This window comes from Lolium rigidum, chromosome 4, assembly GCF_022539505.1.
Source record: "Lolium rigidum isolate FL_2022 chromosome 4, APGP_CSIRO_Lrig_0.1, whole genome shotgun sequence".
In the NCBI taxonomy this organism is placed as follows: domain Eukaryota; kingdom Viridiplantae; phylum Streptophyta; class Magnoliopsida; order Poales; family Poaceae; genus Lolium; species Lolium rigidum.
Window position 1 is genome coordinate 212,612,272 of NC_061511.1, and position 25,605 is coordinate 212,637,876.

The window sequence follows — 25,605 nt, forward strand, 5'->3', positions numbered from 1 at the left end:
GCCAAACCTACATGTGCAACAACCATCGGTCCGCCCTACCCTGATCAAAGAAGCGCGACGACGGGGATCAGAACGGGGTGAGCAGCTGGAAGAGGGAGGGCCGGGGGTCGGACTTGAGGACGCCGACGGCGACGACGAGCGGGACGAAGCCGTAGTGCGCGACCACCTTCGCCGCGTTGAGCGCCCACGCGCTCCACAGCTCCCACTCCCTCGCCGAGCGCCGCGCCGCCGCCGCCTCCGCCCGCGATACCGGCGGGACGACGGCTCCCCCCTTCCTCCCGAGGCCCCTCGGCTTGGGCTTGGGCTTCGGGGACGAGCGGCTCGGAGGCGCCATGGTCGTTTGGTGGTGGTTCGCAGGCCTTGTGTCGGTGCGCTCGCCGCCGTGCAGAGGTGAAGTTTAAAACCCTACCGGAGCTCACGCGTCCCGGCGGCGGGTGAGGGGCTGGGGGTTTTGATGAGCGGTGGCGCGGGCCGTGCTGCTAGTCTGGGCCGTGAAGTTGGAATGGGCTAATGGGTGTCGCAGGGCGTCCTTGTTGGGCTGTAATGTTAGAGGTTTGAAAATCTGCAGTGTTCACTACTTGAGATCTATAACTTTTTCAAATCTGCAAAGCTAAAATCCAGAGTCTTTCAAATTGATATTTTGCAAATTGGTTATAATCACGTGCCATGATTTTTTCCCACCTTTCTAAAACTTAAAATGTCACTGGTGATGTAATTATTAATTGAAAGGCTCCATGGAGCCTAAACGCCACACTCAGTCGACCTCCAGTTTTAGTCGACTTTGATGTATTGCTAATTATCTGATTTTTTTTGCTTCTTATCTGTCATGTTTTAGCCACTCCCATGGTACTATCTCCATTGTTATAAATAAAACGCACACATATTTCAAAACTAATTTTGACCAATAGATTTGAGCAACAATATCTCGGCAATATATGAATTGTACATGGAACATTCTTTATGTGCATGGATTAATTCTTGGTCGACGACAAACCATGAAAATCATGTGCACATTATTTATCGCCATACATATGTAAGGGGGCATGTATCATACTATTAACAACATGTTCAATCTTTTTGAAAACACCATTGATTAGAATAAATTTTACAAGTATGGCAAGAGGAATTTGTCGTCATCCCTACCACAAGGAAATGGGTACCTAAGCCTAGTTTGATTCAGCACCTGCTCCATATAGCAGGAGAAGGAGATTTTGTGTATAAGAGCAACTCTATCAGTCCCTTCTGAAAATTGGATAATAACTGCTAATTGTTGCAGTTTTAGTCAGAAAAACATGCACGAAATAGATACCACAAACCGGAAAGAAAACCCTTCAATTGGTGTGTGTCTTGTTGTTTTGGCGGGGTCCTTTCCGGCATTTGTTTTGACGAAGCAAAGTTTTGTATTCCACTTTACTCGATGCCGGTTTGGCGAGGTCGGGCTGGAGGAGAAGGCCAACGCCAGACAGGGAGACCCACCAGGTCAAGTGTGGTCGGAAGAACTTGTTGAATGCATTTACATTCTTGATTGAAATCCAAGACTCCGCTAAGAACTTGTTGAATGCATTTCAAGTGGGTCTGTTTTTTTCCATTGTGCACTGAAGTTTGGAAGTGCGAGTTCCGGCGTATCTTTGCTCGAATCCTGTCACGCGCTATACATAAATCAAATGAAAACTATGTTTTTCTTGGGCGGGTAAAAGAGGGTTTCATTACTCGAAGAGGGTAACAAGACACTCCAAATCTAGTTCCCGGATCATGCTTTCATGACGGAACCGACCCATGCATTAGATTGGCACTCTGCTTTTGCGAAATTCGTGAGACGGTGGCTAACCCTAACCTGTGAGCGGACCGCTTTTACGAACTTACACACGCGATCTAGATTAGAAAGCCTTTTAATCTCCAAGAATAAATGCAAAAGAAGCGACCTATCTGGTTGAAGTTCCTGATCGAACAGTCGATATAAGCTGAGGGCAGTCCGACTCGATGACCATTGGCACATGGGTGTACTGGAGAGATAACTCCAATATTTCCGGGCAGGCCCGAACTTCAGCTTCTAAAGGATCAACACATAGTACTACATGTGTATATAAATATATGTCTAAGATTTATCTAAATTTAGATACATCTAGATTTAGACAAACTTCAGACGTCTATTTATAGACGGAGGAGGGAGTACTATGTATGTTGCATTCTAATTTTCCGTGCAAGGTTTGACCAAGAATATAGATAATAATACAAAGCACTACCATGTCAAATGCATATACTATGAAAATATATATCATACCAATTCTAAAAAAATTATTATTTTGTTGTATATATATGTATTTTAATCAATATAGATGATTAAACTTTACGAAGTTTAATTTTAACCAGTTTATATACAATATATTTTTGGGCAGGAGGGAGTACATTGGTGGCCAGCATGTAGCTAGACAAGGTGTCCAAGACCACCCAACGTGAGCGCATGGAAAACACGAGCTCCGCGCCCACCACGAGGACGTACGAGGGGCCAAGGAATACTAATATGTACGCACATCCAGAATCTATCCATTCGCCGCCCCAGTTACCAAAAGCGCGGATACGAGCCGTCGGTCGGCGTCGGCCCCTCGCCCCGGCGGTCGCCATCGTCGTCGTATCGATCTCGTCGGCGCCCGCAATCCCTGGGCTCCCGTTCACACCGGGGAACGCACGTGCGAGATCTTTCCTCCATCGGATCGTGTGCCTTCTGCGTGGAAGGCCTACACGCGCCGCGCCGGCCGTGTTCGATACACACACGCACGCACCGACGTGCACCGCGCTCGATCGATCACGTGCCGAAATTATCAGGCACAGCACGCCACGTACATAGGCACGCCGGTCACCGAATTAAGCCGTTGGCTTGGCTGCATATACGTCCGTCCGTCTAGGCGCCTCCCTCTTTTCCGGAGTACGTAGACGACGACGACGTCGAGCGGCGTCGGTGTGTGCCATCGACTGTAGCCGCGCGCGCACGTGCGCTCGTATTCCGGCCAGCCTCTACCAGCGATCGAAAGCGAAGGACCAACGGCGATATACGGTCGATCGGGAGGTTTAATTATTTGACCACCGACGCCGCTAGCTCATCTCGCCGGCGCAGAGGAACAGATACAATGTGATAGAATACCTCCTTACAAGCCAGATCAAGATGAACAAAAGAAAACACGAAAATCTAAGCAAAAGAAATCACGAAGATCCAAAACTTATCGCCCGAAAACACCGAAATGAGACCAAGAGGATCTATAGATCCACGACGGTGCATTCGAGGGGGCTTCAACGGTTCGACCATTCTATATTCCCTAGTAAATCAAGCACCACGCTGGAATTAGGGAACACGTTTGTTGATACGTTTGAATGTTTGAGTTTCTTTTTTTTTGCGTGATTCAAGGTCATTCTTGTTCCGACGAATATCTGCATCATTATGTGTCTCCGCCGTATTCGGTCTGTATTTCTTCCCAGCAATTCTGCTTCTGTTTTTTGTTTCTGGGGTTTCAGTATTTTTTTTATTTCTAAAAGAATATGAAAACAAATGTGTCAACGCTTAGTTCCATCTGTATCATCTCCGTTTTCATCCCTACCCACAAGGCATCGCCACCATTGGCGCTGATGCGCTCAACTTTTGCCCTAAGAAACCTTTGCACCACTCCCGCCCACGGGCCGCCTGCTATCCCCAACTAAGGCCTTAAACACGCAATCTAGGGGCTACCAAAGTTGAAGCACCGCAAACTCGAATTCAAGCCCCTAGCGTGACCAACATCACACCGCAAAGCCGACAGATTAGGCGAGGTAGGACAACCGCACAACCTACATGCATCGTACCACACAGCAGCCCAGGTGAGGGGATCCACCCTCCATCACCCCACTTCTGCTCCGGTGCTCCTCCCCTGGAAAAATTCTGGGTGCGTTAAACACAACAACAGTGAAGATCTTTTCATACCTATTCGTAAGCGGGGACACGATCATAATTTCAGTGTAGGTCCACCATCCATACAACCTTGTACATGCTCGTATGGCCGACGTTGTGTTGTACCTCGTTTTTGTACGACGTAGGGATGTACTTAGACGAATGAGATCGTTAACTGATCAACGTGACCTCTTTTTTTTTCTTACGCGAGGTACACATACCGTATCAATACAGACGGTATGTATGGACTGGATATGGGTTTTGGCGGACCCAACACAGAAAAAAGAACCAACTATTACCCTTTGACTTCGTTTAGGGGGGAGCACCGGAGCAAGGCTCCCATCACCCGTGGTGATTGCCATCCGGACGCAACAATAGGGTGGATCAGCCCCAGATTTAGCATTATCTACTTCACCATCGCGCTGCCGCGCCAAGGTATATGTTGCCATCCGCCTACAACCCTGGGCCTCGTTATCTCAATCGTAATGAAATTCGGCCCCTTTGTTGATTCGCTTGGAAAAAAACAGCACTGAGCTGCGTCTCCCCCGCCGACGGACCCTGCCGCCATGTTCTGTCATCGGACGCCATGAGCGGAGTCACCGTCACTTCACTCCACCCTTGCCGGCCCAGGCCGAAACTGCACGCTTCCGCATGAGAGCACCCCCGCCGCAACACCCGGCGACGAGCTATTTTTATGTCCACCACTAAACACAAACGAATCAAAACAAACATAAATCATATCCAAAGGACCGGAGATGCCTAACGGCCAGCGGGCACGAGCACACGGCGGCTTGCGCCGAACGCCTGGATCCGTGGCACATGGCTGGCCGCTTGCAAGCAGCCGGACTGAGATCAGAAAATTAATATAGCAGTGGTCAGAACGTTGTACGGGCCATCGTTGATTGGCGTAGGTGTATACCCTCGCAGGTTTGGCGTATAGAAAACTGGATTCGTCCTTGGCAGAAGGATCGAGTTTGGCAGGAGGCCCGTACCCGTACCAACCCCCATACACGTGTAAGTAAAGGAAAACGTAATGGTGGCGTCGTGCTACCCTAAATAACGCATTCTCATTTGACATGACCCAAAATATTGCTTATTTCCCCCGAGACTTACGCGGTGCACACAAAAATATGTTTGTATACTCACGCAAGATGCTTCTAAAATATCTTGAGGATCTCTTCTAGACTTCTAGACGACCCTTTACTAATCCATGTTTAAGGTACGTAAGTAAAGCAAGAGTTGTGTAGCACCTTGGGAGTACGATAATACCATGCGCGTGCACACAGGTTTGTCTTCCAAGACGGCCAGTCGTATCTTGCACCTCCCGAGGCCGAGAGGCAAAGACTCACCTACACCTCCGTTCAACGCCTCTCCCTTTCTTCCACCTTCCCATTCCACGCTCCATCTCTCCCGGCGCCTCCATCCCGCATGCACCCCATGTCCGGAGCAGGAGGAGGCCACGGCGGCGGCCAGCTCTACGGGGACCGTCATCCTGCCGCTGCCTCCGTCCCCTTATACGACGGCGACGACAACTGCTTCTTCCAGAATTCCGTCGATGGTGGCCTCACGCCGCCGTACGCGAGCATCACCGACTACCTGCAGGGCTTCCTCGACCCCGCGGGGCTCGCGACGCACTTGGACGCGGCGCCGTGCGTCCCGGCAGGTGACGCCGTGAATCGGGACTCGGCGGCGCCCAACTCGTCGACGTCCAGCGAGCCGCACCGGGGCAAGAAAGGCAGGCCTGAGCCGGAGCAGGAGCAGGAGGGAGACGAGCAAGGCGAGGTCGACGAGGACGAGGAGGGATCGGTTGATCGTCAGGACTGCAGGTTAGCAATCTAACTAACTAATCAGGTTTTAGTCTATGCCCCAAATCGATCCCCGCCTAGCTGAGGATCTCTTGCCGTCGATGGATGGATCGACTTTTGCCAGATTGATATAGTACAAACTAGCTAACGGAAGCAACTTCTGATCACTGGATCTCGATCTCAAGTGTTGGGTCGATCGCTCCTGTTCTTGCAGCTCTCGCTTTCCCGGTCTGAATGCGAGGATACTTCAACCGCGTCAAGTGTGAACCTTCGGATTTAGGGTTCACCACCTACTTGCCATTGCCACCTACCATTCAAAATAAATATCATTTTATTAACTCCAGTTTATAAGTATAAGCAAACGAGTAGCTAGTAGTATATGAATCGGCCTCTATAACTGAGACCGACTTGCAGCAGACGGGCTGCGCTGCCCAGGTGAACATAGCTAGCTGACTTTGATGATCTCCTCATCGTGTTGATCAATCCATTCATGGGATGCAGGAGCGACACAAAGAAGAAGGGGAAGGTGGAGAAGAAGGCGCGCGGGCCCCGAGTGGCGTTCGCAACCAAGAGCGAGGTCGACCACCTCGACGACGGCTACCGCTGGCGCAAGTACGGCCAGAAGGCTGTCAAGAACAGCTCATTTCCAAGGTACGCGAGCCACTTGTATTTCTCGCACGCCTTTCTCGTTTCATAACTGCAGACGGTACTGACTTGTTGATAGGGATCTTTAATTCTTCGAGTGGTTTTTATGGCAACATGATCAACCAACGTTTTCATCAAAATCGTTGCCATGCCAATAATCCAGCTTGATGCATGCATGCTGAAAATTCCTATGCCATATCTAGCTAAACGACTGTCAGTAGCAATGTCCAACGGCCAACGCACACTAAACTGAGATTCTGAAACGCGTGCGTGCAGGAGCTACTACCGGTGCACGGCGGCGCGGTGCGGCGTGAAGAAGCAGGTGGAGCGGTCGCAGCAAGACCCCTCCACCGTCGTCACCACCTACGAGGGCCACCACGCGCACCCGAGCCCCGCCGCCCACCGCGGCATGGCCAGCGCCGGTGCCAACAGCCTCTACTCCATGGCCTCGCTCCAGCAGCAACGGCATGGCTTCTGCCCGTCATCACCCGACAACCTCTTCCTCGCCGCAGCAGGCGCCATGGCGCCAGCGGCTGCCGCTACCTCGCCAGCGACTCTGCTTCCACGTCAGGCGGAGCACCGATTTGCGGAGTACTACGGCATGCAGCTGCAGGATGTTCTTCTTGATCCTAGTAATCAGCATGGGCATCGTTAAGCCGGTCCTCTGGCCCATGTGTACATCTCTGATCATATATTAGTTTCACACCTTCTTCTTTTTTCGTAAGCTGACCGGTACAAATATTTGTTGGCCTGAGTCTGTTTTATGGATTTTGAAACCAAATGCCTTGTAGCTATTCCAGTAAGAATTACAGCAAGCACAGTTATATACAGCGATAGTGCAAAACTGCAAATTCAGGTACGAGAGGATTTTGTAATACGAAAGCAGGCACAATGTACATGCCACCTTTGCAAGAATTATTCTACTCTTGGATGCAAAGCACTAGGCACGGTCGCGGGTTTAAGCGGACTGGATATTGACTGGTTACGGATTCGAATGCGTATATATGAGTCCGGATTCGGGACATAAGGGTGGAGACAAATATCAATTGGATATTAGGTAGGTAACCTAGATAATGAAAAATAATTGATAAAATAAGTTTAACAAAACACTCGTAAATTAATAATGTAACATGCTAGAATAAATAAGTATAACATAACTACATGAACAAAGTAGGTTCATATGGATGTAGTAACACAACACTAGGGATAGGATAACACCAACACATGCTTCAGTAGTCCACTATCTTAACAAGTTTGGACTCCATATTCCATAGTGTGATTATGTAAATAGGCTATTGTTTAGCGGAAAAACTTGACGAGTCACTAACAACTAAATACACTATATAAGCTTTTGAGTTTTGGATGAAAATGAATTATTCAGATAAAAACCATCGGATAATGCTAAATAATTTTCGGATATGGATATACATGTGCTATTTGGCATACCATATTCTATTCCATATCTCATATCAATTTTGGAATTGGATATCCTTATCCATTAGATTCCTAGAAACCTATATAGATTCTTTAAAACAGATTTGGAAATTAATTTAGTGTGAAAATTATTCTATCCATTCACACCCCTCCGCTCCATGGGAGAACCTGTCGAGATTCTTGCCCACCATTTCGGAGTGGGGACCACTATTAGGTACTAGCTAGCATTTGCCCTCCAAAACTTCAAAGTGTTCAAAAGCTTTTTTTAAAAATACTTTTGTACTTACACATATGGATATGGATGTTTCCATCACCGTACGATTTGCTTTGAGATTCAAATAAAAGGTGGAGAGAGAGAGAGCTAACTTTCCACCTACCATGGCTAGCGGAAATCTTGGGGAATAAATCGACGGTATAGAACACATCCAGACCCATGTGTGTGTACAAAATCCACTCTCACTTTTTTCTAAAAGTTTAAAGTTTTGAACGACTGATACTTTTATAGTTTGAAACTTCTAAAATTTGAGAACTTTTTAAGATGGGCACTATGAAAGGTCAATACGAAAAATTAAAACTGTTGGAGGTTCAAATCTTCATAAAATTTGGATTTTATACAACTAACCAAATAAAGAAAAGTTTGAAAATTCCAAAATAGGAAAAGTTTTACCATTAGAAACTGTTCCTTGGATAACTTGCTAGTGTGTAGCCGTCGATTAGTACAATTCAATTATGTTGCACGCCCACACATAGTGCTGAACGAGGAGGTATTTTAGTTGTGAACCAAGAATGAACTATGTGTGGTGGAAAGGAGAGAGATAGTCTAAGGTGGACACACTCGTTTGTATTGGCACGCGATCTATGAAAGAGACTCAACGAACCCTAGGCACCTCTATATTCCGCAGCTTGCTGAATTGGCGATAGATAATGGGCTTCTCACTCCTCTGATCAAAGACCTTAGCTAGTGTGCTTCAAAAAAGAATGCCAAAATAGAGATAACCGTATCAATCTGCAAACTAATTTTTACATCGATTGAACATAATTTTTTTATAAAACAAAATTTAAATAAGTTTTATGATTATGAGTCAAAGATCTGCCGATATAACAATGTTGTGATTTTGTAGCCGTAATTTTTATGGTGCAAAGACATGTCTATATACTTAACCATATATTAATGATTTGATTAGTGAACATTTATTTTTACATGCATATATTGTTTTTTTGAATCATGGCATGAATTTATTCAGGTGTAGTTTGTGGTTTCATCAATACAGCCCTAACATTATGGCAGATCATATACACTGAATCAATAATGGAATGAGTGAGACAGTTGTATTAGCAAAGAGCAGTCAATAGCACTATATATTTTGTTTGATGGCAGCGAAATAAGAATTTATACCTCTCATTGAAGTGAAAAACATCCGCACCTTAAATCAACATGCATCTATTGTTGTTCTAAGGTGTATAGACCTTAAATCAACTTACATCTGTTTGGCTAGTTAATAGTTTTACGTACGATGTTTTGGCAACAAATTTTGTTTAACTGCAGACCATATTATTAACCACGCTAACCAGGTAACATATTTGTTGCATCAACATCACACAATGTGTTCCTGGGAGATGTTCACAACACACTTCTTGCAAACTGTCTCGACAAAAGCAAAGTTACATGGTGAACAGAACTCTGCTGAACATCAATCATTAAAAATTTGTTTACAACAATTGTTGGTTACAAACATAAAAGCTTAGGAGGCTGGTGCTGCTCCGTAGAGCTTCAAGCTTCAGCTTAAAGGGGAAATGCTGCTCCGTGGATTCTTCTCCGGGTCTGGTGGCATGTGGCCAGGGTGAGCTCTACCCACAACGTCCATGGCGACGGGGTGGGAGCTCGGGCGTCGGTGGCTGGGTTCAGCTCTCACCGCCGATGGTTCATTGTAAATTCTCAGCGCCGAAATGGCCGGTTTCAGCTTCAAGGAAAAATGCAAAACATAGTGTGGTGTGTTCAACGTTTCCACTGAACAGTAACAGGGCTCAGATTGTTTCGCCAGAATACGACAAAGCCCAAAACTTGGTTCTTTGATCACGGGGACTGGGGTTCCTGAATGTTTGGGTGAGACATTCATGTTTGACTGTATTCATCACCAAATGTCAGAGAACAATCCACGAATTCATCACTGAATTTATCAGAGAAAAATGCCATTATTGCACAATTTTGGCATGGTATGGGATCATCAGCTTAGTCAAGCTGCGGTTTCAGGCCGGCATGAGGCCCCGCGAGCCCAGGCGGCTGCCGCCGAAGAGGCCTGTCTGCGTGACCCAGCCCTCGATCATCTCCTGCGTGGCGCGGCCGTTGTCCGCCGGCACGAGGTGCCCGGCGCCGTACACCACCACGTGCGTCAGCGCGCCGGCCCGCTGCACGTACCCGGCGAGCTCCTCCTCCTCGCCGTCGCCGGACCCCGCAACCCGCCACACGGCGCGGTCGGCGTCCAGGAACGCTTGCAGGCCGCCCCAGTTCAGGTCCTTCATCCACGCCTCCTGCGACACGACGCCGTCCCGGAGGTCCCGGACGCCCTGGTACAGCAGCACGCGCGTGTGCCGCCGGAGCAGCGCCTCCACCTCCGTCTTGACGCTCTTCATCACGTCCTGGTGCATCGCGGCGCCGACCGCGCCGCTGCACTCCTCCCACGCCACGTCCTCCCGCGCGCGCAGCGCCGCCTTGACCTCCGCCCGGTTGACGAACGCCCCCACGGCGTCGGTGCCGTACGGCCGCTGCTTGGCGTAGTCGTAGAGCGTGGCGAGGCCGGTGGCGTTCCGCAGCCACGAGAGCACCTCCCCGCGCGCGTCCGCGGCCTCCCGCCACCGGGCGGACTCTGTCAGCGCCACCGCCGCCGCCTGCAGCGCCTCCAGCGCCCGCTTCTGCTTGGCGTTGATGAGGCCCGTGAAGTAGGCCGAGTCGGCGTGCGTGGCGACCTGCGCCACCGGGTGCGTGAGCCCGTTCCCGATGGCGACGCCGCGGAGGTTGATCCGCCGCCCGGACGGCAGGGTGGGGTTGGCGGAGAGGATGTGCGCGCCGGTGGAGGGGACGTACTTGCCGGCGTAGCTCTCGCCGGAGAGGAAGAAGGGGCGGGATCGGAGGGGCGGGGTGGCGTCGAAGAAGGCCTGCAGCGCGGCGTGGATGTGCGCGGCCACGACGGACTGGTTGGTGGGGATGAGGGCGGGGGAGGGCGCGGCGCTGAAGCCGGTGCCGAGCGGGTTGTCGAGGAAGAGGAGCCCGAAGCGGCGGTTCCAGGCGGAGGGGTTGCGGGCGAGGGAGGCGCCGTCCGGGGCGACGAGGTAGGGCCCGAGCTCGAAGAGGTTGCCCACCAGGCCCGAGCAGCCCGGCCCGCCCTGCAGCCAGAGGAGGATTGGGGTGGCGGCCGGCGGCGTGTGCGGGGCGGTGGCCTCGTAGAAGGCGTAGTAGAGGGAGGCGTTGGTGGACGGGTCGATTGGCAGGTAGCCGGAGCTGGTCGGGAGTGCTTCCTTCGGGAACACCGCTGATGAGGCTGCGGGAGACACGGCGAGGAGGAGGAGGAGGAGGAGAGCAAGAAGCGGCGGCGGCGGAGCCATCGGATAAGATGCTGCGCTCGCGTGCAGGTCCGTCAGTGACTCAGTGTGCTACTGCTACTGACGAAATTCGTGGTTGGTGAAGCTTTCAATGATGAGGGCATGTACAACGGTATGCCCCAAGTCGCTGCTCCGCAGGTCCAGGTAGGCTCGGGTGTCAGGCCGGCGGTTCGGTAGCTGCTCCACATGTGTCAGTGTAGCTTGCAGAAGAGAACGCCTCCCTAGCCGAAAAAGTATGGAGAGAGAGGGAAAAGGAGAGTAGAGAGGCGACAGTCGAGAGAGAGGCGACAGTCGAGAGAGAGTATAGAGGTGTGCAAAGCACGGAAAAGTAAGAAAGAGAGAAGAAAGTAGTCAGAATGAGACCACCCGATGCTCCCAACATGAAATGATCTAACATGTCGCTTCAGATTATTTTAGTCTATAAAAATTGATGGAGCAGCTACATGCATATGCTACCATTGCTGGTGCCCTGTAGCATCCCACGTGGGGCCCAACTGGCACGATGAGCTTTTCTACTTTACTGCATGTGGGAGCACGGAGGTTGACAATGGCGGACACGTGAGACGGAGGATCGACCGATGGGACTAGGCGATGACTGCAACGAGACAAAATGACGGACGCACGCACGCACGCCCTCTATGGTTAATTAAGGCGGAGGGAGAGATGAGAGATGACGTTGATTACTTAACAATTAGTACTCGCTTCGTGCAATCGTGAACCTCTTTTTTTTTTAAAACAGGAGAGGTCCTGAAGGACCTAGAGCTTCATTATCAACGGTGGAGTTATAATTACACAAAGGGTCGTGAAGAAAAAGGAAATTACAAACGGACCCAAACTTTTTGCACTAAAATTCTTTGACCGTCGCGAGAAAACGAGATCGAGGACAGCTCCAAAACCACCACCGACGAACACGCCGGAGCCAATCTCCACGCTGTCGGGGACGAAACCACTTGGGGCATAGAGACGGGAGCTAACTCCGACGATGCTTTTGAGCCTCCAGCTAGATGATTGGAGGTTGAAGAAGACCTGCAGACGACGAGCAAGCGCCGTCAAATGAAGGAGGGGCCGCCCTACGGCCATGAGAGACGGCGAGAAAGTCGCCGTTGAAATCCTCCAAAGGTGGAGGGGCCGCCCTTCGTCCATCAGATACGACGACGTCGGCGCCGTGAGAATCCTCCGACGAGAAGCCAGCAAACTCCCCTGCTGCGGACGCAGCGGGCAGACACAAACGTCGCGCGCCTCCATCACTCCTCCGCCACCACCACGATGACGAGAGAGGCGGGAGCCACCACCGCATCGGGTGCCGCTAGATCCACCTGACCTCCACACCGTCGATGTCGAGAACGTAGCCCGGTAGAGCTTCTCCCCCTCGCCTCCACAGCCATCCAGGAGAAGCTCCACCGAACCGCTGGCCCCGCCGCGCCGCCCTCCCCTCGCCGCCACGGTCGGCCCGGAGGAGCTCCACGTCGAGGATCTCGAACACCTTGATGCGGTAGACAACCGAAACTTTATTGAAGGAGACAGTGGTCTCCTTCTCCGCCGCCGGCTCCGACCGCAGGAGCAGGAAGCAACAAAGAGAGGAACCCTAGGAAGCTCCGGATCTGGCCGCCATAGATCCGAGCTCTGCTCCAACTACCGGGCATAGAGCCCAAAACTAAACAAACCCTAAACCTATCTACTCCGGCGCCATCTCCTCTCCATCTCCGGCCGGATACTCCGGCGGAGAGGAGGAGGGAGAGGCCCGGCGAGGAGGAGAAAGGGGGCAGGAAACTGTAGAGGGCCGAGAGCGGTGGAGGGAGGAAATGAGAGCGCCCGGCTCTTCAACGCGGCCCATTTTCAATTGATCGTGCTCCTCTAGCACTAGTTTTTCCTTTAAAGGCGGAGCAGTTGGATACATAGTAGTTTGGTATATTAATCTGATACTACTAGTATTTTACCCGTGTTCTCATATGTGTCGTGGTACCTTTATTATCTCAATACAAAGTTGACATAATACCATCCTACTTATATGCTGGAAAATAAGGACACTACAGTGTGGCAAACTAAAGAATGAAAGTTATTTTGTAATATCAAAGCTAACTGATTATTTAAACAATACAACGTTCATTACTTTTGACAAGACTAGTAAATATGTCCGTGTGTTGCAACGGTTGCACGAAGCAAATTTTTGCCTCAAAATTGATGAACCCATGCAACCATACATATGTGCACCCAAATTAAGAAGGGTCATGGCCACGTCGGTAGCCCCGAAGTGCCTAGTTGAGTCGTAGACTCGGGTGAAGACTTCAATTTTTGTATCATCTTGGTGTTGTAGCAACCGACAACTTTGCTAGCCTAAATCATCGACCCGCCAGTTTATATACATTCAGTGCAGCTGCCGCTCTGGAAGAGCATCACGTTGGCATCTTACTATTTTGGAAGAGTTTAATAGTTGATGGATTGAGACCAACTAATTGTTCTTGGTCAAAAACAACCTTAACCTACTTAAGACTCGAGTCTACGGACTCAAATCTGGAATATGATGGGGTAGTTGGACTCGTGCCGTGAAGGCCTTATCGAGTCAAACTCTAGTCAATGAATGGGTACCAAAAACATCCATCGGGATTTCATCATGACATAAGCATGAAAGTTAACTAGTACTAGAACACAACGGATGCGATTGTTGGGTCTATGGACTAAGTCCATAGGTCTTATCTTCACGTCGAGGAGGTGTCGACTCCGCACTCCACGTGATATGAGTTATGCTGTGTTTGGTTGCAATGAATTGAGCTCTGAATTGAATTGGCAATGGAAAACCAAATCAACCAATTCAATGGAATACCACAAAGAGTGTTTGGATGCGCGTGGTATTCAGTGCATGTAATTCAGATTTCAATGGAATACCAAATCCTGTTTGGATGTCACATGTGTGGAATTGAGACTATTTTTGACTTCGAACAATATAACATATGTAATATGAATGAAAATAGCACAAATAGCAGAAAGTGAACAATTATGCTCACAAATAGTAGAAAGTGGATACATTCTGTCTTACTAATAGTAGAAAGTGGATACATTATGTCTCACAAATAGCACAAAATGGATACATTATGTCTCACAAATATCACAAAATGGATACATTATGTCTCACAAATCATCAAGGCAAGGTCATGAGCCATGCCTTCCTCAGTTCCATGGGTAGTGCCATGAGTGATTCGAAGGTGCGCTCGTTGGCGGTGACCTTCCCATAAGCTATCAACAGCTCATTACCCACCAAATCCGGTATTTTCTTCGGCTCAACCAAGATTTCGGATGAAGGAGTAACCTTTGGTGCCGGTGGTGGTGGTGGTGGTGGTAGTGGGGCGGTTGAGTTCAAAGCCTCCTCAAACGTCATTCTCAGCCTCTCCCACCATGCTCATGATAGCATCGCAGGTGCGTTGCTTCTTCTTCGTAGGCAGCTCAGGAGTTTCTTCATCATCCTCAAGCACCACCTGCGGAACGGATGAGGATCCAACTTGAGCACACTCACCTCCTGTCCTTGCACCTGCACCCGTGGCATGGTCTTTTGAATATATAGTAGAGATAGCTTGCCAATTCTTCACTTCTTTGTGCCTATATGGAGCTGCATCCTTGTTTTCCTACATAATATGCACATATATTCGAGATGATGTTCAAGTTGAAAAGAATGCATAGTCAAGTTGCAAAAAATTAGTATGTTACATACCTCCACATATCTAGCCCACACTTCATCACTGTCAACACTCACCATGTTATTATCCCAATCCCATCCAAAGCCACTCGGGAAAGCATCTTGTTGATGACTTCATAATGCTTGTCAAATGTTTTAATTCTTGCTACTATCTTGTCTTTGTTGATGACAATATTACATGTCTCCTTCACATGCTTTATGCAAGCATTGTACACATGTGGCTTCCAACCATTTTGTGCATGGTCACCTCTGTTGTGATGGTCAACAAGAACGGACAATAATGCAGTGTCCATCTCATTAGTCCACACAAGGTAAGTCCTACTAGCCTTCTTATTTTTTGGTTCAGCCATGCTTCTACAAGTGACATATATAATACAAGTAAGGAGAGATAGTTAAAACATATATATATTCAGCCAAAGGTTCCATGTAGGAAATATCACACAAATGGCAAAAGCATCATCATCTAGCTAGCAAAAAAAGGACACCATAAGCTAGATTTCTACTCCAACACTACTCCATTGCTAGTTCGTCATGTGTCACAAGGTACTCAGCAAACATATCATCAGCTAAATCCTGCCTAAACGTGGTCCACGTCTCGCTTTGCTGCACACTTCTAATTAGTGCGACATCATCTGCAGGTTCAGGGACCATAGCTGCTAGTTCAGCGTCAATCTCCTGCAGCAATAGATCATCCCTCACATGTTGTCTATCCCTTGCATAGTTGTGTAACACACAACAAGCATTAATAATTCGAATCTGCAAATATTTATGTCATAGTTAGCAATTCTTGAACAACCCAAACCATCTACAAACCATACCGACATGTATTACCTGGTCTTCTATGGAAAAGAAAGAACAAGAACGTAGGATGGCCCATTTTTTCTTCAATAGCCCAAAACATCTCTCCACTACATTTCTAGCACGAGAATGCCTCAAGTTGTACAACTCCTTTTCAGTTTGGGGCATAGCACAAAGATTATGGAAATTTCTTTTTGTTAAACGCAACTCATCATAGCATCTTGTCTCCGTCCCATTGTATGTTCTTGCCAATACATACTTTCTATATGCCACCTTTTTCTCAAAGTCATCGAAGGCACCTAGGTCCCTCGGTGACCTCTCGAGTACTAGCATATGCTAATGCAACCATAGACACCCTCAAAATACATCTTTGTGAGCATTATTCTTTTTCTTTTTCTTCGTTTGTTCTCTTCACAAATGTAATGAACCAATTCTTGGTGAGACATGATGATTCTACAATGCACAAACAAAGTTTGAAATTTAAATATGCATAGCCCAAATTCATATTAACATGGAAGCATTAACATTATGAACAACAAATATGCATAGCCCAAGTTCATATCTCAACATGAATTTCGAACCTTGGTCGCAACAACACGAATTGGTCTCGGCACTTGTTCTCCTCAACTTCGCAAAAATCGAAATAAAATTGGAGTCAATAAAATTGGAGTCAATACATCATCCGCGTGAGCACAACACAACACAGGCGGTGCACAACACAACACAACACAGCAGGGCTCGTCCACGCAGGGAGGCCGCCGGCGAGGCCGGCGCTCGTCCGCGCCGTAGAAGGCCGGCGCTCGTCCGCGCCGGGGAAGCCGGAGCTCGTCCGCGCGAGGGAAGCCGGAGCTCGTCCGCGCCAGGGAAGCCGGAGCTCGTCCGCGCTCGTCCGCGCCGCAGAAGGCCGCCGCGCGTCCGCGCCGTGGAAGCCGGAGCTCGTCCGCGCTCGTCCGCGCGCGAGAAGGCCGCCGCGCGTCCGCCGCCCGCCGCCTCTCTACCACCGGCGGACCTAGGGTTTGGGTCGTACCGGGCGAGCCGTGGGGCAAGGGGACCACGGGGGAGAGGGAGGGAGGGCGGAGGAGGGCGGAGGAGGGCGGCCGGAGTGGGGACGGAGGGAGAGAGGGCCGGCGACGTACTCGGCGGCCGGCGACGCGGAGGAAGGCGACGGGAGGAGCGCGCGCCTCGTACTTTTTCGGGAGAGAGCGAGCCCGTCGCTCGATTCAGAGGCAATACAGAGGTCGGGAGCTCTGAATTGGGGCACGACTTAATTTGCCTCGCGCGGGCCTGCGCTTGGAATTGGCCAGCAATTCCACAGATCAATATCTAGCACATCCAAACTGCGGAATTGGGCCCTCAATTCTAGATTCCCCAATTCTAAGCCCAATTCCTTGCAACCAAACAGAGCATTATAGTTAACGAGGCTATGAGAAGCAAAGGGTCGTAATTGCGAACGAAATCAAAACAACAGACATGTTGTGCACTGGTGGAGGTTGGGAGAAAATGCAGATGGCGAAATACCGACGCACAAGATCGTAGGTGTCGATTTAAGTGCAACATGTGCATATGAACATGTGCTAGGGCTCGTTATTAGATAAGAGCTCACTTCCCTCTTCTCTCCTAATCTCTCTCCTACAACTAAACAAACTTATTATATTTCATCTCTTATAGCCAGCTGACTGTATTTTATTATACTTGCTCACTTTTTTTAAAAAATTACTTACTAGCAGAATTGCGCAGTTTGGTTGCGCTTAATCGAAGTCACTGGCACCACTCGGCATAACGACGTCCGGCGTGCAGACCCAAACCACGTCACGTGCCTCTACACTCTGCTCGCACTAACAGCCTCACTGTCACTGACCCGAACGCAGAGCATTCGATCCCATCCATGGCTCCGCCACTTCTTCAGCTCGCCATCGTCCTCCTCCTCGCGACGACCTCCGTCTCGCCCGCAGCCTCGGTGGTGTTCCCGAAGGAGGCGCTGCCGACCAGCTCCGGCTACCTCCCCGTCGACCCGGCCACCAACGCGTCCCTCTTCTACGCCTTCTACGAGGCCACCGACCCCGTCACCGCACCACCTGCCACGCCGCTGCTCCTCTGGCTGCAGGGCGGCCCGGGCTGCTCCGGCCTGCTGGGCGACCTCTTCGAGCTCGGCCCCTACCTCGTCACCCCCGACGGCGCCTCCCTCTCCCGCAACCCCTTCGCCTGGAACCGCCGCTTCGGGCTCCTCTTCCTCGACAGCCCGCTCGGCACCGGCTTCAGCGCCGCGCCCTCCCCCGCCCACATCCCAACCAACCAGTCCGTCATCGCGGAGCACGTCCTAGCCGCGCTGCAGTCCTTCTTCGACGCCAGGCCGTCGTCCTTCCGCGCGCGCCCGTTCTTCCTCACCGGCGAGAGCTACGCCGGCAAGTACGTCCCCGCGGCGGCGTCGCGCATTCTCGCCGTGAACCCAGGTCTTCCGGCGGGGCGGCGCATAAACCTGCTCGGCATCGCTATCGGCAACGGGCTCACGCACCCGGTGGCGCAGGTGGCCACGCACGCCGACTCGGCCTACTTCACGGGCTTCATCAACGCGCGGCAGAAGCGGGAGCTGGAGGCGCTGCAGGCGGAGGCGGTCGCTCTCGCCGAGGCAGCGCGGTGGCGGGAGGCGTCGGACGCGAGGGGGAGGGCGCTGTCGTGGCTGGAGAACGCGACGGGGCTCGCCACGCTCTACGACTACGCCAAGCAGAGGCCGTACGCGTCGGCGGCCGTCGGGAAGTTCGTCAACAGCGCGGTGGTCAAGGCGGCGCTGGGCGCGCGGCCGGACGTGGTGTGGGAGGAGTGCAACGGCATGGTGAGGGCGGCGATGCACGAGGACATGATGAAGAGCGTGAAGCCGGAGGTGGAGGCGGTGCTGCTCCGGGGGCGGACGCGCGTGCTGCTGTACCAGGGCATCCGGGACCTCCGGATCGGCGTGGTGCCGACGGAGGCGTGGCTGAAGGAGCTGCGGTGGAGCGGGCTGCGCGCGTTCCAGGACGCCGAGCGCGCCGTGTGGCGGATTCCTGGAGAGGGCGGGGTGGAGGAGCTCGCCGGGTACGTGCAGCGGTCGGGGGTGCTCACGCACGCCGTGGTGTACGGCGCCGGGCACCTCGTGCCGGCGGACAACGGGCGCGCCGCGCAGGAGATGATCGAGGACTGGGTGACGCAGACGGGGCTGTTTGGCCACAGCGGCCGCGGCCTGGGATCGCTGGCCGGCGTTCGGATTGAGACGGCAAGTTGATGCCAATGTCCCGAGTGCCTATCTGATGTAACTGTTGAATAATGACATTTGTTTCTGAGATCGGTAATGACTTTCATTGTCAATCTAGTGAGAGAACGGATCCTAGCGGTGTAGCTTTTTTCTTACTGTATTATTAACTGTTAACAATAGTTGCTTGCCAAGAGCATCTTCACCGGCACACAGCGATAGCGTTTTGGGGGCCGGTGACCGGTGTGGATTTTGGGCTTGCACCGGTACGTCCAAAAGATACCGACTAGTTTTCGAGCTCAATATAATCGCCGGCAATCCATGGCGGCCCCTTCGTATAGGGCGTGGATCGGGCGCGCTGGCACCTCCCGGCACGACAGAAAATGAGCGTGGGCTCCGCCTGGCAACCAGACGCACCGCTTTCTCCACCTCCTACCCACGCCCGAGCCGACTCCCACCTCTCTAGATCGCCACCATCACCGTCACCGTCGCGCCCCTACTTCCAACAGACACCACCGACTGTCGAGGAATCGTCGTCCATCGACACGACCTCCACCCCTCGACCGGTGGCCGCTTTTTCGCCCGGAACAGAGCTCGCCGCCACAGCCGCACAAACCCCCGCCTACAAGGTGTTTGTTGGATTGCCGCGATGGACAATGACAAGAAGATGATGGTGCAACTATTCACGGAGGAGCAGAACGCGGAGGTTGTCTGGCGGCAACAGCAGCTGCTGATTCTGACGAGCTTCCCGCGCGTTCGCCAGCCTTTCTTCGCCATTCCTCGGCACGACGGCTCAAAGCCAGGCAAGAGGAGGAACATCAACCGATATCTTCAAGCCGACGCAATGCTGCTTGACGCCGACTACTTCAACGATGACGCGACTCATTTGCTGAAGGAATTTCAGCCCGGTTTAGGATGAACAAGGATCTGTTCTTGAAGATTATCTACGTCGTTAGGGAGTACGACGACTACTTCATGGCCAATCAAGATTGCATAGGTTTGTGGGGCTTCACCTCAATTCAGAACTACACTGCTGCAATGCGCTGTCTTGCATACGGAGCTCCTCCAGATACACCAATGACTACCTACAGATGGCGAAGTCGACATGTACAGAGAGTCAGAGACTCTCTACAGGCTTTGCCGAGCCGTCATAGTGGTGTTTGCTAAAGACTATTTGAGAGCACCAAGGGAAGATGATACAACTCGGATCCTGGAAAAAAAATGCAGCAAGAGGGTTTCCTCGGATGCTCGGAACCATTGACTATATGCATTGGGCTGGAAGAATTGCCCTTTTGCTTGGCAGGGGATCTACAAACAACATACTGGTGAGTGCAACGTCATTTTTGAGGTGGTGGCAGACCATGACCTTTGGATTTGACATGCATTTTTTGGCATGGCAGAAACAGACAATGATATCAACGTGCTGCAACGCTCTCCGGTGTTTTCCAGGCTAGCTGAGGGTCAAGCTCCTGCCGTGAACTTTGAGGTAAATGTCCACGCATACAACAAGGGGTATTATCTAGCTGATGGTATCTACCCGACGTATGCTACATTTGTGAAGACAATCACGCCTCCATCTTCGGAGATGGACGTTTATGTGCAACATGCCAGGAAGCAGCACACATGGATGTTGAGCGTGCTTTTGGGGTGATTCAGCAGCATTTCGCCGTTGTCAGATACCCTGCTCTCACTTTGTCCGAGTCTCAGATGCGGGAGGTGATGAACGACTGTGTGATCATGCACAACATGATCATTGAGAGCGATTGCGACAAACCTGTGCATGATGATCAACCATTTGATTATCAAGGGCCTCTTAGTGAGGTGGAGCATGTACCCCAAGAATTTACCGATTTTCTTCACATGCATAATCTAGCTGCATGTACCCCAAGAAATTCGAGATGCAGGTCTTCATGCTCAACTTCAGGTGAATCTAGCTGCGCATTGTGGGCGAGGAGAGGAGCCGCCAACAATGCATGATTTAATTTCTATTTGTTGGATTGTATGAAATTTTTAATTTCTATTTGTTTGATTGTAAGAATAATTTAATTTCCATTTGTTTGATTGTTTGAATAATTTAAGTACTATTTGTGTGATTATATGAATAATTGAATATAGTATGAATAAACTATGATTGATATGTTGTTTCAAAATATTATAAAAAGTAAAAAAGTTTTGAGCACCGTCATATGGGAGGCGCCGGTGTGGGAACAGCGTTCCCAAATAGGGGATGCACTGCCGGCGTCTTCCATACAGAAGAGTCGGTGACTATTTGGGGCGCGTCGGTGGAGATGCTAACAAGGTACTTGCTAAACAACTTGGTAGATGATTTTTTTTGAAACAAGTCAAAAGACTAACCATAATTAATAAAGCAGAAGTACATATATTGGCCACTTTATTAGTGGGAAATATGGAAAAAACCACAGCCACCCTGGCTACCCACACAAGCAGCATGCACACCATCAAAGAGATGGTCGTCGTTGAGGTTGTCCATCAGTGTCATCATCATCATCCTTCGGCGACTCTGACTTCACCGAAGAAACAACCACCAAGGGATACTTGCCGAAGCGGCACCGCGGAGCTCAATCTGTCCTATACCAAACAGGTGACTTCTCACGTAAAGACAGGCAGCTCCGATTCTGAGGTGGGATCTGAAGAGAAGATGCGCAAGACCTGCACCGAAGAAGATCTTTATCACCAGACCGTCCTTACAGGTCATCGTACGCTGCTCAGATTGCACAAGACATACATAAGCCTTGTTACCAATTAACGCGAAGTAATTTGTAACAAGATATTACCAATTACTTCGCGTTTTATACAAAAACGTGATTCTCCCATATTTACATTGAATTTTTTTATTTGTTTATAATTGTCTCTCTCTCAGGATATACAATCTTTACAAAATAATTTAGTTATTATATAATGAAAGTTCACCATATTATAATACAACACTATTAGAATAATATATTGTTAGTGCATAATTTTGATCTTAGTGATGGAAAATTCAGCTATTGTATTATCAAATCCACAAGTATAAAGCACGTATTGCAAAGAAAGTTGTGTTAGTTCTTTTCGTTTAGAGACATTGCATATCAATTTTTTATGTAATAAAATTATCTTAGATCGGATTTAAAAAAGGGAGCTTGTGCCATCCAAATGAATGGAAAGAATATATTTTTTTTATGTCTTTTTATATACACAAGTTTATGTCTATTTTAGTAGGCTTAATATATAGTAGCGAGTTCTGATGTCGACACAGTGCCCATTTTTATTGTAGTTAATTAAATAGAAGGGGTACTAATCAACATAATAAATAGAAAACTCTAGAGCAAATGAAATATATAAGAAAGACATGTAGTCGAACCATCGGTATTTACTTGTTGATATTGCTTTCATGCCTATGTATGTCTTATGTATTTCTGGATTCAACTAAAAAATCCAATGTTGCTTGCAGTTGTCCTTGAATTAGCATCATGCATCTCAACATGCAACAAATATGTATAATTTCTTCTCTACTTGCAAGTCTTGTGATTTTAGATATGTCTATCAATGTAACGGTGTGCCTTTGCGCATTAGGGCATTGGATATATTATGATCAAGACTGAAGATGTGGTAACATGCTGCACAAGAATGTTAGATATGTGCCCAAGGTTCAAGAAATATAATTTCACTTGTGTACGTTCAGGGTTCAAAAGGCATTTTCCTCCCTAAGTGTTTTTGTGTTGATGATAATGCTATTAGTGGATCATGTGCTAAGTGCGAAGTTACATTTTATAGTGGCACAAGACGGTTTGTCGCCCCTCAAATAGTTAGAACGTGGAGATGGTATTTTCCAGCTTTTTTCTCGTGTTGAGCGTGAGGAAATATGTACTATCAAGAGAGCGTTTAGTAAGGATTGCTTGGAGTAATCAAGTTCACTTACCCAGATGCACCTCCACAGCATCCTACTTGTGGTTGAGAGATCCCAAAAAATGTTCTTGTTTCTTCAGCTTAATCGGTAGTATCATCGTCAAAGATGAGACCATAGATCGTTAAAACCATATTTGAAACCATACCAACGAACACAACCAACGATTTAATCCTAGTACTAGTAGATTTGCAAAGTGTGCTAGTGGTAAAATTAGGAGTTAGCCCAACAACACTATACCATACCATCTTACACCCTCAGCATCACGCCGTGGGCCATCACCTCCCGTATCTAGCACACTGGTTGTCGACACTGATGCACCGCCGCCAACTGAAGAATGTATGGCGGAGGGGGAAAAATCTCTGGGACTGGGCCACACGAGGTCCCTCCTAGGCCCCCACTTTGGATTTCGACATTTCACCTTGTAGCACTAATCTCAAAGCTCTCTTATAAAAAATGAGTGGCCATACCGGAAAGAAACAAGAAACATCGTTGTTATTGATAGAGGTAATTGTGTGCACAACACCACGAATACGAGCACAAACGCTGGAACGCGGGCGGGCGGGCTATGCGTGGGTTCAGTCAAAGCTCTCTTATCGAGAGAATCAACATGTGATTGAATGGTTAGAAGGGCACTAGAGTTTAAATCATAGGTTTGATACTTTGATGTCTTATTAAAGGCGAAATATTTTTTAGTGGAGGCGACGTTTTCATCGAGCGAGGGCGTTCGAGGTGATTTCGTCAATCTCAAGATCCACCGAATCAGTTTGTTATACTTAGTCTCCTGAAGGTGCTCATAGAGGTAGGATATACATGCATACGTTTATACGAGTAAGTACATGTACGTATGACGTTTGTCCGGTGTTTCACAAAAAAAGCTTTCTTATGAACCGAAGCCCTTGTACCTGGCCGTGGAGATATATGCTTTTTCCATCCATGGCAAAAGTCTGTCACGTGGGACCGACGGGGTATGCGATGGTAGTATAGGAGGTCACCCGGGCGGCCCGGATAAAACGGCTGGATCGATCGGATCCGATCACAGCCCGAACAAAATTCATCTACCCTAACTAGTATTAGAAGGTGACCCACACTATAAATACACGCCCACGGCCATCCGTTTCCACCTCCACTCAGCCGCCGCCGTGCTTCTCTGCTAATTATCCAGGTACCTACGACGATACGCTAGTTAATCTCCCTTCTCTCTTCTTCGATTTTCCCTTTTCCGTCCTAATTGCCTGTTCTATCTATTATTGAGCCGAAACTGTTGTAAAGAAGCACTAGGAGTACTGGTACCAGCCATGTTCTATGATTCCAGAAGATAACTGAACTTCCACAAGACAAACTAGTATATCTGAAAAGTAGTAAAACACAATTAAGCGGCAGCCGTGACATCACAATTCACGGATTAATGAAAAAAACACAACCGGGTTGTGTGTCCAGTTTAAGACTTCAACTTTATGTACTCCCTCGTATGTTTATGAGGCCATGGTTTTTTTTTTTTAATCTTGGTTTTTAACATCGAAGGGCATTATTTGAAATAAAAGAAGAAGTATTTTCTTCTTGCTGTCGTAACTACCTATTAATGCTTATTTTTAGTGGTACTATACAGTTTCTATCTTGTGGTATATGTATCATATATGAACAATTTTCCTATACATTGTAGCTAGGTAGGTAAATTATAAAGGTAGTGTGACAAATCAAAATGGGAGAGCCAGCTCATGGAGCTTCATCAGGACCAACTGGAGCAGTGGATCCTCCTACAGGTGTCCTCGGCGGTCCTTCTGGTTAGCACTTGCTTTAGAGTACTATTTTCGCGTATGTCTATAACATATAATACTCTAGATTAATCCTCCCTGCAGCTCTGCTCAACTCGTTTGTCCCTTCTCAGATCTTGCTGGAACTCCTCCAGTGAAGGAGCCGAATACAAATGTTACAAGAAAGATGTATCAGAAACATCTAGAAGAAGAAGAAAACGAGGAAGGGGAAGAGGAAGAGGAAGAGGAAGAGGAAGAGGATTATGAAAAAGAACATGATGAAGAAGAAGATGTATGCCATATCAAGCATTTGTTTATGAGTCACAAAATAAATCATTATCGTGTATGTCACTCCTTTGTTTTATTTAACTAATGTATGCCAATGTCTAGGATCAAGAAGGCGCTGCAGAGGTAAGAGCATGGGTCCGAGAACCTGATGACATGTTCAAATACCGTGGGTGTTCGTGGCCAGGGGTTGTTGGTCTCAAGGCGAATAAGGCCAAGCGAATCATCCGGAAAGGCAAGCCAGATATCTATTTTGAAGTGGTTTCAGAGAGACAGTTGTTAACCATGTGCTACTGCTCAAGACGTGTTAGGCTCATAGTCGGTAGATCCAATTGCGTTGTGCGAACTCCCCGTGTTGGTTAGCAACAGCGGAGTACCATGCCCAGACTCGCACCCCCGCTTCATGAAGGCATGCAGTGTTCTTAATGCATTTGAAAGCATGTACTCCTACCTATGAATACTAGTCGAAACAATAAAACACATAAGTTGTTTTTATATGGATGCTTGGTGATGTAGCGCTCATAATTTGAAAGCGCCGTACGATGCAAACCCCAAT

General features: G+C 49.0%; 3 protein-coding genes, 1 long non-coding RNA gene and 1 pseudogene across 4 annotated transcripts; 3 read left to right on the forward strand and 2 right to left on the reverse strand.

Moving 5' to 3' along the window:
- The first annotated feature begins 5,250 nt into the window (after positions 1-5,250).
- On the forward strand, positions 5,251-7,021 carry LOC124648197 (WRKY transcription factor 68-like). Its single transcript, XM_047187995.1, has 3 exons — positions 5,251-5,742; positions 6,226-6,372; positions 6,643-7,021. The coding sequence occupies exons 1-3, from the start codon at positions 5,345-5,347 to the stop codon at positions 7,019-7,021; spliced, it is 924 nt and encodes a 307-aa protein (XP_047043951.1). The 5' UTR covers positions 5,251-5,344.
- Positions 7,022-9,851: 2,830 nt separating this feature from the next.
- On the reverse strand, positions 9,852-11,409 carry LOC124649544 (serine carboxypeptidase-like 50). Its single transcript, XM_047189154.1, has one exon. The coding sequence runs from the start codon at positions 11,398-11,400 to the stop codon at positions 10,048-10,050; it is 1,353 nt and encodes a 450-aa protein (XP_047045110.1). The 5' UTR covers positions 11,401-11,409; the 3' UTR covers positions 9,852-10,047.
- A 3,124-nt stretch (positions 11,410-14,533) lies between these two features.
- Positions 14,534-15,435, reverse strand: LOC124648198 (annotated as a pseudogene).
- Positions 15,436-17,768: 2,333 nt separating this feature from the next.
- Positions 17,769-19,139, forward strand: LOC124648200 (serine carboxypeptidase-like 50). Its single transcript, XM_047187996.1, has one exon. It carries the CDS (start codon positions 17,769-17,771, stop codon positions 19,137-19,139), a length of 1,371 nt encoding a protein of 456 aa, XP_047043952.1.
- A 4,969-nt stretch (positions 19,140-24,108) lies between these two features.
- Positions 24,109-25,007, forward strand: LOC124705453. The gene is made up of 3 exons (XR_007004018.1): positions 24,109-24,175; positions 24,678-24,794; positions 24,899-25,007. It is a non-coding gene; the product is annotated as an uncharacterized LOC124705453 (long non-coding RNA).
- The last annotated feature ends 598 nt before the right edge of the window (positions 25,008-25,605 follow it).